At 35.8% G+C, this 14,478-nt stretch overlaps 1 protein-coding gene across 2 annotated transcripts in view; it reads right to left on the bottom strand.

Annotated features, from left to right (window-relative positions):
• The window catches only part of LOC100371347 (cohesin subunit SA-1-like), a 311,470-nt gene that overhangs the window by 230,766 nt on the left and 66,226 nt on the right, over positions 1-14,478 (bottom strand). For both annotated transcript variants that reach the window (XM_085498240.1, XM_085498246.1), the window contains exon 6: positions 7,103-7,307. In XM_085498240.1, the coding sequence (XP_085354366.1) occupies positions 7,103-7,307 (205 nt within the window). The remainder of the gene's footprint in view (positions 1-7,102; positions 7,308-14,478) is intronic.

Raw genomic sequence — 14,478 nt, 5'->3', positions numbered from 1 at the left:
TTTGGACTCCCGGTATATGTTTGCACATCAGCTCGACTTTGTTTTGTGCACACCACTTTAGCACTGCTACAGCATGGTCGTTTAACGACTGTGATTTCGTTCCCCCTTCCTTGTTGAGGTAAGCTACTACAGTCTGATTGTCGGATCTTATTAACATGGCCCGGTTTTTTACCGCTTTTTTGAAGGATTGCAGGGAGAACTGCACCGCTAGCATTTCCAGTCGGTTTATGTGAAATTTCCTTTGTTTTTCGTTCCACTGACCGTGTGCAATCCAGTCCATGCAGTGCCCTCCCCAGCCCGTCATGGATGCGTCCGTCACCAACGTTACTGTCGGTTTCGCCTTGTCCATGGGAATCCCCGCCGTGAGGTTCTTGAGGTTGCCCCACCACGGAAGTGATTCCAGAAATGCCGGTGTGAACAGTACCGGTTTTTCGTATTTTATCCTGTCCTTTGATAGTCGCATTTTTAACTGTGCGTCTAACACTAGGCGTTGGATCGGTCTGGACTGTAGTGCCGCTCTCGGTACTAAGCCCCTCATCGAAGTTAACATCCCCACTAGTCGCATTACCTGGCGTAGTGTGGCTTGTTTTTGTTTTAGAAATGATTGTATCATTTTTTGTACATTGTCGATTCTGTGCTGGGCTGGTCGGATCATGCCTTTCTCCGCATCCAGTTCCATGCCCAGAAAGACTATTTTCTGCGTCGGTATTAATTCTGATTTTTCCATATTTATCAGAAAACCTAGCTTTAGCAGTAGACTGACAGTCCGCTCGGTTGATTGACAAATCAGGTTCCGATTTTGACTTTTTATCAGCCAGTCGTCTAAGTAGGGGTTGACGTCTGCTGCGTTCTTGTGCAGTAACGCCATCACTGTGTGTAGAACTTTTGTAAACAGAAGTGGGGCTGACGTCAGGCCGAAAGGTAGGACGGTGTACTGATACGTTACACCGTTCACCACGAATCGTAACAAGCGCCTGCTTTCTGTGTGTATTGGTATGTGCAGGTAAGCGTCGGTCAAGTCGAGGGACGTCATCCAGTCCCCTTTTTGAATTGACGCTCTCACTAGTGCCGGAGTTAACATTTTGAACGTTTCTTTCTTCACAAATTTGTTCAACTCCTTTAAATCCAGCACCAGCCTGTACCCACCGTTGGATTTCTTGACGGGAAATAACCTCGAGATGAAAGAATTTTTCGGTTTTTGTACCCGCTGAATTACCTTTTTTTCGAGTAGTATTTCCACGCTTTCTTTCAGTATTGTTGACTGAGTAGAGCCCGGTTTCCCAGAAATACATGTTCTTTTTTCGCATTTCGGTTCTTTTATCAACGGTATTCGATACCCGTGTGTTATTACCGATATCACATACGGATCGTTTATCGTTTCTTTCCACCGGGGAATACATTTCTGCAGACGCAGTGCCACCGGCGTCGAGGGACTCACCAACCCTCGGTCGCTTGTGGCGGTATACATTGACATCGCCGATTTCTCCATTTCCCCCTGGAGTGAATGCAGCGTTATATCCCCGTTTAACGTCCTTCCCCCCCCCCCCTTTTTTTTCAACCTGGAGGGGAGTAGGGACTCTGCCTTACGGGTTTCTGTTTTTTCACCGGTCGATGCGTCATTCTCCCTAGGTCCACGCATTCGGCCGGTTGTTTGTTTGTTTATACGATCGCCCACCGACCTGAGGTGCGGCCGACCGTGTTTTTGTTGTGCACGATTGAGTTCCCGCCATCCTGGGCACTGAACAAAATCGCTTAATGCACGATGTTTTGCACGACTTGGTTCCCGCCGACCTGGGCACTGAACCGAATCGTTTAATGCAAGTGGTATATGTGTAAGGGGATCTGTGGTTTGATTTGTTTGACAAAAATACTCAGAGACTTGAGTAAAATGTGGGGTACGATACGTTGCGGATATGGAAATGTAACGAAATATAGTATGCAAAATTATCTGCTACACAATCAGCACCAATCACCACAGAAGAACGACTTAATGAAAACTCAGAATTTATTCACTAACGGAAAACCCGCTGGAAATCCGGAGACTTACAACTCGATATCAACGATATAACACAAATTGTAAGAATGATACAGAATTGGCAGTATGCCCTTGATATACATCGATAAACTCTTGACCGTGTAAGAAAATTAGTGGGAAAACTTCTAATTGGATGAATATAAAAATTGAAACAAAAGAACATCCTGCGGTGGTTTCTACCACGTTCGCATTCATGTCGTCGTCTCACTTCAGAATCCGTATTTTGCAACAATGTATAAGTCAGAATACAGTATTATTGAACTTGTATAAAACGTAATGAATAAAGCGATTAACAAATATTGCATGTTTCAATTACAATGCTTCACAGATAAATGATTCAGAAATTACTCCGACATAATATTTGACATGTTTAATCGCACCTTGTTTTGATACATTACCATATTTGCTGACGTATAGTCAGGAAGACTTTTTAGTGTTACCAGTCTGTTTCGAGAATTGTTTATTCTGTCGCTGCTGGTCTCCACTTTTTCCTTTTGCCTGATTCGGGTTTGCCTTTGCGTTTCCCTTGGGCTGACCCGTAGTAGCTTGGTTAACTGGCTTCGCCTTGGTCGCGATGCTCTGCTTGGTATTAGCGGCTTGCTTGGCTTTAAAGGCGCCTTCGATCATCACACGGTTAACTTTTGCCGCTGCTTTCTCATCCAACTTAGAATTCACAGTGCTGAGTTTTCCGTCGAATAATTTGGTCCCTCTGAAATCGATCGTCGCCAATTCGTTCTTGATTTCAGCGTTGGCGGCTGTCTTTAGCATAGCGGACCAAACTGCTGCACGGCGAGAGTGTTGAATAGACGCTCGTAACTGGAGATGACTCTGTATTATGTCAGCGTCGACGACGTTAGTAGCGAACAACAGCGGCTCTAATGTGCTAAACAGTTCATCCTTGGTGATGTTGCCTGTTTTGAATTTCGCTAACTGAATTTGTGTAGTAGTAGTGAAAAATTCTCTATGGCTTAATGCAAGAGAAGTGTCCCAAACGTTGTTTTCCAATCTACATAGCGTTGACTGGGACAGGCAATACGGGATGTAAACTTGTGGTTTGCCGAGTGGATGTTTCGTTATACTTCCTTCGGCGACCATTTCCCGGACGCATGGCTCCAGTTCTGGTGGTTGTACGCTGAGAGGTCGTTCGTGCAGGCTGGCGTCGGTACCGACCGGTGTTTTCCACTCATCAGCGGGCGGTATAACTTTTTGGTAGCGTCTGCTCCAATCGTCCCGGTTAGTCCCCAAGAAGTCGTCCTTGGTGGCTGTAGCGGTTTTCTCGGTAACTTCACGATCCCATTTGCCTCCTCCGGTCACGCGTTGTGTTATAGCAGCGCCCTGTGTCAGTCGGGGAGACCATGGTAACATTGCTGAAGTCGCAAAAGTGTCCTTTTTCGGCAGTGTAGACAAACCGATCGAGAAACGTGGGGCATCCGCCATCGGTGGAATCGGTAGAGGTAAGATTTTCTTGACCATAACCGCACCTTTCGTGATAGCATCGGAGCGGATTTTGAATTCGGGGTCCTACTTGTCGGTACCACTCGCTGTTGTGGTTTTCGACGAGCCGGCCTCCCCCGCGTGGCTTGTAGCATCTTCAGTAGAAAAAATCACGCCTGCCTCAGCCAGTGCGTCTTCAACATTTTCTCGCACCACTGTTGTGTAGGATTTTTTCTTTTGATGTGCCCATTACATTTTCTGCCACATGGAATGCAAATACGGTGATCATCGTAAGTGAGCATCGATATATGGCACTCTTCACACTTTCGTCCAAAAGTGTTTGAATCCGAAGTGCTGGGATGAACGGTGTTCAACTCTCCAGTATCCATATTTTCCGCCATCTTGAAACTGAAGGCGGGCTTTTGAGTTTCGTTACTAAAACTACAATTTTTTACTCAAGGTGACTAAGTACGAAGTTCTTGATGTCCACAAGAGCTTCCTGACACACTAATAGTTCGGTGGCTGTGTTGATGGGTGGTTACAATGTATTTCCACCGCAAAAACAATGATATTTTGGCAAGCCCAAATTTCAACCGTGAATCAATCTCGTGGTTAAAAATGGAAGTATGCAAATCAGATGACAGGGGAAGGACGCCCCCTACGGGAGCTATCCACTGTTATTTCGATTTTATTTAACCAGTATTATATGATAATTGGCAATTATCCCATTTGTTTATGAAATTAAAATTTCATTAACCAAAGGTAAGTATGCAATACTCTGTAATAAACCTCACTGATTGATGACTTTGTTTAGATTTTGAGTTACAACTCGGCCATGACCTTTGCTTTTACCGTGAAACATGAGGAAGTTTACGTCAATTGACGGACATTGCATTTTTTAAAAACTAATGAAGCACACTGTCTATCATCCCCATTTTTTCATTTGCTGATTTCTATTCTGAAAAATTCGACCGTCCGAAAATGCACCTTAATTTTGACTCTAAAAACACGGCACATTTCTAACACCAATTATTTAAAACCGGTCGAAATTTTGGAGTTTTTACGGTACTTTAGATATCAGTGTGAAAGCTTAAAATTGGTTAATTATGCAAATTAGGTAATTAATATGTACAGATTTTAACCCACAATTATTCAGGTCTGTCTATTGTCCTACAGCATCCATGTACATTCATTGATATGTGATGTATAGTACCTGAGATATCAGTGTGAAAGTTGGTTAATTATGCAAATTAGGTGATTAATATGCACAAATATTTACCAGAAACTAATTGGGTCTGCATAATTCTAGATTCATTGAAATGTGATGATTAGTACTTTAGATATCAGTAGAAAAGCTGAAAATTAATTATGCAAATTAGGTAATTAATATGCACAATTATTTACCCTAAAACTAATCAGGTCTCTGCATAGTCCTAAAGGATCTATGTACCAAGTTTCATTGAAATGCGATGATTAGTACTTGAGACACCCATGGAAAAGCTGAAAATTAACTAATTATGCAAATTAGGTGATTAATATGCACAAATATTTATCGAAAACAATCAATCTCTGCATAGTCCTTGAGTATGTAAGTACCAAGTTTCATTGAAATGTAATGCTCACTACTTATATCAAATGCTGAAAATTAATTAATTATGCAAATTAGGTAATTAATATGTACTGATATTACCATAAAAACTATCAGGTCTGTGCAGTGTCATATGACATCTATGTACCAAGTTTCATTGAAATGTGATGATTAGTACTTATATCAAATGCTGAAAATTAATTAATTATGCAAATTAGGTAATTAATATGAACTGATATTACCATAAAAACTATCAGGTTTGTGCAGTGTCATATGACATCTATGTACCAAGTTTCATTGAAATGTGATAATTAGTACTTGAGATATCGGTGGAAAAAACGAAAATTGACTAATCATTATGCAAATTAGGTAATTAGTATCCACGGATTATTACCAAAAAACTAATCAAAACCTAGCATTAGTTCAGAGCATGTATGTACAAAGTTTCATCAAAATCCAATGAGTGGTTGTTCAGATATCAGTGGAACAATCATGGAACAGCTAAAAATTAGCTAATTATCATGCAAATTAGGTAATTAATATGCACAGATTTTTACCAAAAACTAATCAAATCTGCGCATATGTTCAGAGCATCTATGTACCAAGTTTCATCAAAATCCAATGAGTGGTTGTTTAGATATCAGTGGAACAATCATGGAACAGCTAAAAATCAGCTAATTAACGTGCAAATTAGATAATTAATATGCACAGATTTTTACCAAAAACTAATCAAATCTGCGCATATGTTCAGAGCATCTATGTACCAAGTTTCATCAAAATCCAATGAGTGGTTCTTTAGATATCAGTGGAACAGTCATAGAACAGCTAAAAATTAGGTAATTAACGAGCATGGATTTTTACCAAAACCTAATCAAATCTGCGCATTGGCCCAGAGCATCTATGCACCAAGTTTCATCAAAAACCGATGTATGGTTCTTGAGATAGCAGTGGAACAGTCGGACACACATACACACACACAGACACACTAACTGCAAAGACTCCCATTTTGTGCTTCGCACATGGGAGTCAAAAATTAACTCAAGTTTGCGTATATATCATGAAAGCAATACATTACAAAGTTGAAATATTCAGAGCTGGTACAATATTGTAAACAAATTTGCGTAATTAGAAAAGCAGTGCACTAAGTAAACGACGTTGACATATTCAAAGCCAGTACAGAGTTGCATACAAGTTGCGTAATTACAGTACCGTCGGATATTCTAACAATTTTACTAGATCGACGCGCGGCCCACAAAAAAAAAAGGTTGCTACGGTAACGTGGCAGTTCAGTGTGTGACTTGGGGTCAAACTTCGGTCAACACACACTTGATGCCAGCATCACCGCGCAGCAAGTTTTGCAAAGTACTTGAAGTTCAATTGCGTCCCAAATTGATGTCGCTGATCACCCAGTTGTCGCAGCGTGTGTTGTGTCATGTCCATGATGCACCCCGTTTCGACTTTGACTTGCTTTTCCTTCTTAGTGCATGTTCTTGTTCACGTAAAATGCGACCTCTCACCAATGTATTAAAATACTTTGAATTTATACTTTGCATGATTATATTTGGTCAACGCGAATCATTATTTTTTCTAGACAATTTTTATCAACGCAGGGTTATTTTTCCCACCCGGGCGATCTTATGGTCCACATTTTTCTAAAAAAAAATTGAATCCTCCATAAGATCACCCAGGGCGTGGTATCAGTCGAATCTGGTACTTTTTTCCCTATATTTTACATTTAACTCATCAGAAAACAGTGAAAATAAATTCCAAACAAAACATCAAAAAAGAAAATTAATTCCAGCTAAAAACTAAGTTTCTCTTATTTTGTCTACAGTATGTCCAATGCAATATTCAAAACAAATTTCAGTTAAAAATATAACAGTTAAGAGCAAGGGAACAGAGACACAATAATTTCACAGTTGCTGATGATTCTATAAAAGATATTCAATATACATAGATATGTATGTCGTTCATATAAAGACCAGTCTGGAATATAATGTTGGTTTATATGTACTCAGCATAGTTATCAAATAAATTCTACTTACCAGCCAGTGTACTGGTGTGTCTGAATGCTCTAACTTGGGAGTCACTAAGTCCAGTTAATAATGAAATAACGTTATCCATTAAATACTGATCATACAGAATACTGTACTGGCACTGACGTACCAATAACTGAACAAATTCACAAAAGTTATTTTTAAATTTCCTGAAAGCAGCACCAGTCTGAATCAAAGGATAATCACCACTCTCCTGTGTACAAAATGAGATGAAAATTAATTACAATAGATTCAGTAAGTTTAAGAGATTACTTGTCTATAACAGCATTTATTAATTAAATCAAATAGCCCACCAATGAGCAATTTGAATCCTTAAAAGAATGATGTGCATCAAGCTACCATGATATCCAATGTATCTACTGAGTTCTAACAAAATCTATCCATACACCCTAAGATCTAGTTTTCAGAATGCAGTAATTCCTTTTGGTTCTATTTTTCAACAAATGTAAGAAAGGGGATACAAATGAGAGGTGCAATACACATCCTACTTGTTGATTTTTCGCCATAAAATAGTAAAGCTACACTTGTCTTATGTGCAGCTATTTTGTCATCCATTTTGAACAAATGTCTAGCGATTGCACTGTGGGAAAAACACAAACTGCACATATGAAGAAACAAAATTAGTGGATATTTGCCAGTGCACAAAGGATTATGGAAACACAAAATAATCAAAGAAAGCTTGGAAAGAACTCGCGTGTGCCAAGAGTATTGGAGGCATATTTAAAAGTAATTCAAAAATTATGATAGGCTGTAAGCCCTTCAAATAAGAAGCTTGGCTAAGAAGCTAATATTGGTATGCTATTTGAGATGCACAACATGAAAACAATGTGATTCACATTATTGAAGTTTTATAATACTTAAAGAATATTAAATTGATTGTACGTTTACACTCCTGATTTATTCTAGAGCACCTCTACCATAAATTAAATTTAAAATGATTTTTTGAAGTTTCATTATAATGTGATGATTAATCCTAACTAAATTAGTGGAAAGCTGAAAAGTAAATTATTATGCAAATTGGGTAATTATTATAGATGTATATAAACCTAAATCTGATTTGATCATTACATTGTGTTAGAGTGTACATGTATATGTACCAAGATTCATTGAATTAAGATAAATACGGCCACAGACTATCTAAGTTTCATTGAAATGCGACTAGAACCAAACAGTATGATTATTATGCAAATTAGGTAATTAATATGATCTGATTTTAAGCCAAAACTGAGCGGGTCTGTGCATTGATAAATGGAATAATTAGTACTTGCAACATCACCGTAAAAAGCCAAAAAAATAACTAATTATGCAAATTAGTTATTTAATATGCACACACTTTTACTCAAAATTAATCAGGTCTTTGGACTGTTCTAGATCATCTATATACCAAGTTGCATTGAGAAGTAATGAATAGTACTTGAAATATCAAAAGCTAAAAATTGATTAATTATGCAAATTAGATGATTAATATTTCACATATATGTCTGTGCATCGTCCTATGTTTCTACGCAAGTTTCATTGAAATGTGACGATTAGTACCTGAGATATCATTGGAAAAGCTGAAAATTGACTAATCATTATGCATAATGCAAATTAGGCTAATTATATGCACGGATATTTACCCCAAACTAATCACATCTGTGCATTAGTCCAGAGCATCTATGTACCAAGTTTCATCAAAATCTCATGAATGGCTCTTTAAATATAAGTAGAACAGTCAAGGAACAGCTAAAAATTAGCTAATTATCATGCAAATAAGGTGAACTATGTCTGTGGTTTTTAGTTCTAGAACTGTAGAAGATACATTTGGCACAAAACTATTTAAAAATCAGGTTTTTCAGCTGTGGGCTAAAAAATTTTTTTGGGATTTTGCCACTTAACTAGAGAAGATGTGACCTGACAACTGAGTAAATTCAAAAAAATCACAGACGAATCACACAAAAGTGATTTAAAGGGCAATCCTAGCAGAGTGGATCGCCACAGGGTGATTGCAAAAACATAGCATGGGTTTCTCCTATAAAATTCTGATAAAAAAAACAAAAGAAAAAACTGAATAAAACTAATAACAAAACAACTATCCACCAGTCAGCTTTTTTGAATCAGATATTACTGTAGTGCATCAGTAAACCAGTGTGATGTGAGGTTTCCACCAGGTTTTTTTTTTAAATATTTTTTATTTCATGTAACAAAAATTACAAGGCATTTACAAATGAGAAATAACATTTCAAAATCAAAGAAAGCTTAGAAAGAACTCCCATGTGCTGAGAGTATTGGAGACACATTAAATATAATTTGAAATTACTTAGCTGAAAACTAATTATGCAAATCAGAAAATTAACATGAACAGATTTGATTGTAAAACTAATGAGGTCTGCGCAATGTAACAAAAACTCTATGTACCAAGTTTAATTGAAATGTGATTAGAACCAAAAAATTATGAATTATTATGCTAATTGGGGAAATAATATGAACAGAGTTTTACCCCAAACTAATTAGGTTTGTACATTGTCCTATAGCATCTTTGTACTAAGTTTCATTAAAATGGAAATTAGTACTTTAGATATCAGTGTGAAAGCTTAAAATTGGTTAATTATGCAAATTGGGTAATTAATATGTACAGATTTTAACCGACAATTATCCAGGTCTGTCTATTGTCCTACAGCATCCATGTACATTCATTGATATATGATGATTACCCAGTAGTACCTGAGATATCAGTGTGAAAGTTGGAAATTGGTTAATTATGCAAATTAGGTGATTAATATGCACAAATATTTACCAAAAACTAATTGGGTCTCTGCATAATTTTAGATTCATTGAAATGTGATGATTAGTACTTTAGATATCAGTAGAAAAGCTGAAAATTAATTATGCAAATTAGGTAATTAATATGCACAATTATTTACCCTGAAACTAATCAGGTCTCTGCATAGTCCTAAAGGATCTATGTACCAAGTTTCATTGAAATGCGATGATTAGTACTTGAGATACCTGTGGAAAAGCTGAAAATTAACTAATTATGCAAATTAGGTGATTAATATGCACAAATATTTATCCGAAACAATCAATCTCTGCATAGTCCTTGAGTATGTAAGTACCAAGTTTCATTGAAATGTAATGCTTACTACTTATATCAAAAGCTGAAAATTAATTAATTATGCAAATTAGGTAATTACATGTACTGATATTACCATAAAAACTATCAGGTCTGTGCAGTGTCATATGACATCTATGTACCAAGTTTCATTGAAATGTGATGATTAGGACTTGAGATATCAGTGGAAAAACCGAAAATTGACTAATCATTATGCAAATTAGGTAATCAGTATCCACGGATTATTACCAAAAACTAATCAAAACCTAGCATTAGTTCAGAAAATCTATGTACCAAGTTTCATCAAAATCCAATGAGTGGTTGTTTAGATATCAGTGGAACAGTCATGGAACCACTAAAAAATAGCTAATTATCATGCAAATTAGGTAATTAATATGCACAGATTTTTACCAAAAACTAATCAAATCTGCACATATGTTCAGAGCATCTATGTACCAAGTTTCATCAAAATCCAATGAGTGGTTCTTTAGATATCAGTGGAACAGTCATAGAACAGCTAAAAATTAGCTAATTATCATGCAAATTAGGTAATTAACGAGCATGGATTTTAACCAAAACCTAATCAAAACCTAGCATTAGTTCAGAGCATCTATGTACCAAGTTTCATCAAAATCCAATGAGTGGTTCTTTAGATATCAGTGGAACAGTCATAAAACAGCTAAAAAATAGCTAATTATCATGCAAATTAGGTAATTAACGAGCATGAATTTTTACAAAAACCTAATCAAATCTGCGCATTGGCCCAGAGCATCTATGCACCAAGTTTCATCAAAAACCGATGTATGGTTCTTGAGATAGCAGTGGAACAGTCGGACACACATACACACATACACACACATACTGACACACTAACTGCAAAGACTCCCATTTTGTGCTTCGCACATGGGAGTCAAAAAAGACCTCTGACAAACACAAAGACAAGGTTACAGGTTGTGGGACGAGGAAAAACACAAATATTTGTCAACAAGACAAAGTTTACAACTTATCAACCTTTAAAGCAGTTCTACTTTTTGTTAAACTGTGCAATGGTATCAGTGTTAAAAGCAATTTCTTTTTCCATTAATTAAGCATTTTTTATCTGGTATTTTACGCTTATCATGTCTGGCTCACATTTTTTACTCTGAGCAGAATAAATATGCTGTTTGTATATTACCGGTATCTCTATCTGATAATAGTACATGTTTGTTTGTCCAGCTTTTATATAATAGCAAACATTAATACCAGAATTCTCTCGTTTTTTGACACGTGATGAAAAGATGTTCAACTGTTTCTAATCTGCATTGCAAAAAGTAGATAAAGAACAGTATACTACTTGCCATAAACATAAAGTGTTGTTTGTATAAATAATTCTGTGCAAATACCTAAACTGAAAAGTTATAAATCAATTTCCAGTCTTGAGCTGGAATTTGAATTTTTAACTTTTTTTCCTATTTGTTGCGAACTTTTAACGGTTCATCATGATTTGTCATTAGGCATTTATACAAAAATTCATGTGGTTTAGACTTATCTTGAAAGTTATTATTTTCAATTTTCAGGGCCGAGTTTCAAGATCTTTTCTCCAAGAAAAGGGAATGGATTTGAGCAAAACGTGAAATTCAATAAAATTTACATGGAAGTTATACTTGTGAACAAACTCGCTATATTTATAAAACAAGCCATCCTCATTTTGTAAATCATTTATATACCAAATATTATTTATCTATAAACTCGTACTTAATTTTAATTTAGCCATATATTTTGGCTCTGTATATTTTCAGGGGTGGGGGGTAACCACTTGTTCAATGCAACTATGCCAAATGGGTAGGATTTCACACCAAAAAAGGTTTTGAATTTTTTTTTACATTTCTCAACATATTTTTTATTTTGGAATAACCATAGTTTTCAAAAATCGCATGACAGAGTGCCATCCATGGGTGCTCATTCTTTTCACACGACAGTTTCACCCAACTAGCTTTTAATGATTTTGGGCAGATTTAATATCTTCTTTAAGGTTTTGCGTCTTTTGTTATTTCCAACAAATTGGTCAATAAGATGATTTATTTTTTCTAATATGTATATAGGGGTGTTGACAAAGCCATAAAAATATGTATTAATTGAAAAATGGCCAATTTTTTTACAACTGTGATCTTGCCAATCAAAGATAAATGTGTACATCTCCAAGCAGCAAAAAGCAATGATAATTTCTTATTTTTGACTCCCGTGTGCGAAGCACAAAAGGGAGTCTTTGCAGTTACCCTGTCTGTATGTCTGTCACTTTTTTTGTTCCACCGTTATCTCAAGAACCACTAATCAAATCTTGGTGAAACTTGGTACATAGATGCTCTGGGATAATGCGCAGAGTTGATTAGGTTTTGGTAAAAATCTATGAATATTAATTACCTAATTTGCATGATAATTAGCTGATTTTTAGCTGTTCCAAGACTGTTCCACTGATATCTGAAGAACCACTCATTGGATTTTGATGAAATTTGGCACATGGATACTCTGAACTAGTGCGCAGATTTGATTAGTTTTGGGTAAAAATCAATGAATATTAATTATCTAATTTGAATGATAATTAACTGATTTCAAGCTGTTCCATGACTGTTCCACTGATATTCGAAGAACCACTCATTGGATTTCAATGAAACTTGGCACATGGATGCTCTGAACTAATGCGCAGATTTGGTTAGTTTTGGGTAAAAATCTGTTAATATTATTAATTACCTAATTTACATAATGATTAATCAATTTTCGGCTTTTCCACTGATATCTCAAGTACTAATCATAACATTTCAATAAAACTTGGTACATAGATGTCATATGACACTGCAGAGACCTGGTAGTGTTTAGGGTAATATCAGTACATATTAATTACCTAATTTGCATAATTAATTAATTTTCAGCTTTTGATATTTCGAGTAGTAATGATCACATTTCAATGAAACTTGGTACATAGTTACTTGAGGACTGTGCAGAGACCTAATTAGTTTTTGGGTAAATATTTGTGCATATTAATCACCTTATTAGCATAATTAGTTAATTTTCAGCTTTTCACCTGATATCTCAAGTACTAATCATCACATTTCAATGAGACTTGCAACATTTTCTAGGACTATGCAGAGACCTGATTAATTTTATAATAAATAATTGTGCCTATGAATTACCTAATTTGCATAATTAGTTAATTTTTTGCTGTTCTATGGCTGTTGTACTGATGTCTACAAACCACTCATTGGATTTCAATAAAACTTTTAAAGAGTACCATCACATTTCAATGAACCTAGGACTATACACCATATTAGTTTTTGGTAAATCTGTATGCTTCTTAATCACTTAATTAACATAATTAATTAATACTGATATCTCAAGTATTGATCATCACATTTGAATAAAACTTGGTACATAAATGCTCTAGGACAATAGACAGCCTGATTAATTTTGGGTTAAAATCTGTTCATATTAACTCTCTAATTAGCATAATAATTAATATTTTTTGGGTTCTAATCACATTTCAATGAAACTTCAAGTTGATACATTGTGCAAACCTTATTAGTTTTACACTTAAATCTGTTCATATTAGTTCCCTGATTTACATAATTAGTTTTCAGCTTTTCCATCAATATCTCATGTACAAGTAATTTTGAATTAATTTTTAATGTGTCTTCAATACTCTCAGCACACGGGAGTTCTTTCTAAGCTTTCTTTGATTATAATATAATATGACCATCTTTACTAGATTTAGGTCAAAGATCAACCCCATAATTATTTTCTAACAAAGTTAATTTTAAATTGGGGCACATCTTTTGTTTAAAATTTTTCGTTGAACTAAACCAAATTGCCTTAGTTTTTTCAACATTAATTTTTAAGCCAGAAATACTAGCAAAATGTTTTAACACATGAAACACTGAAAGCAACGATTGTTCTGTGCCATCCAATGTGAGGAAAGTCGTCCGCGTACTGTCCAAGTGACAAGTCTGTACCACCAATATTTACCCCTCTGATTTGGGGTTTGTTTTGAGAGCTTGGCTTGACAATTGCAAGTATGAATATGTATGGCGAAAGCGAGTCACCTTGTCTCACACCCCGAGATATTTTAAAAAGTTTGCTTGCATGACCATTGTTTATCACAGAGGAAACAGAATCATTATAAAAGCATTTAATCCATTTTTTTATAAATAGGTTCCAAAACCCAACTACTGATTCAATGTAACTTTATTCTATGGTATCAAATGCCTTTTCAAATACTGGTAAAACCTTTTTATATATTCTG

The sequence above is a fragment of the Saccoglossus kowalevskii genome, chromosome 1, assembly GCF_978046115.1.
Source record: "Saccoglossus kowalevskii chromosome 1, keSacKowa6.1, whole genome shotgun sequence".
Lineage (NCBI taxonomy): Eukaryota > Metazoa > Hemichordata > Enteropneusta > Harrimaniidae > Saccoglossus > Saccoglossus kowalevskii.
The sequence above is the reverse complement of the archived record's forward strand: the minus strand, read 5'-3'. Positions and strand labels throughout refer to the sequence as shown.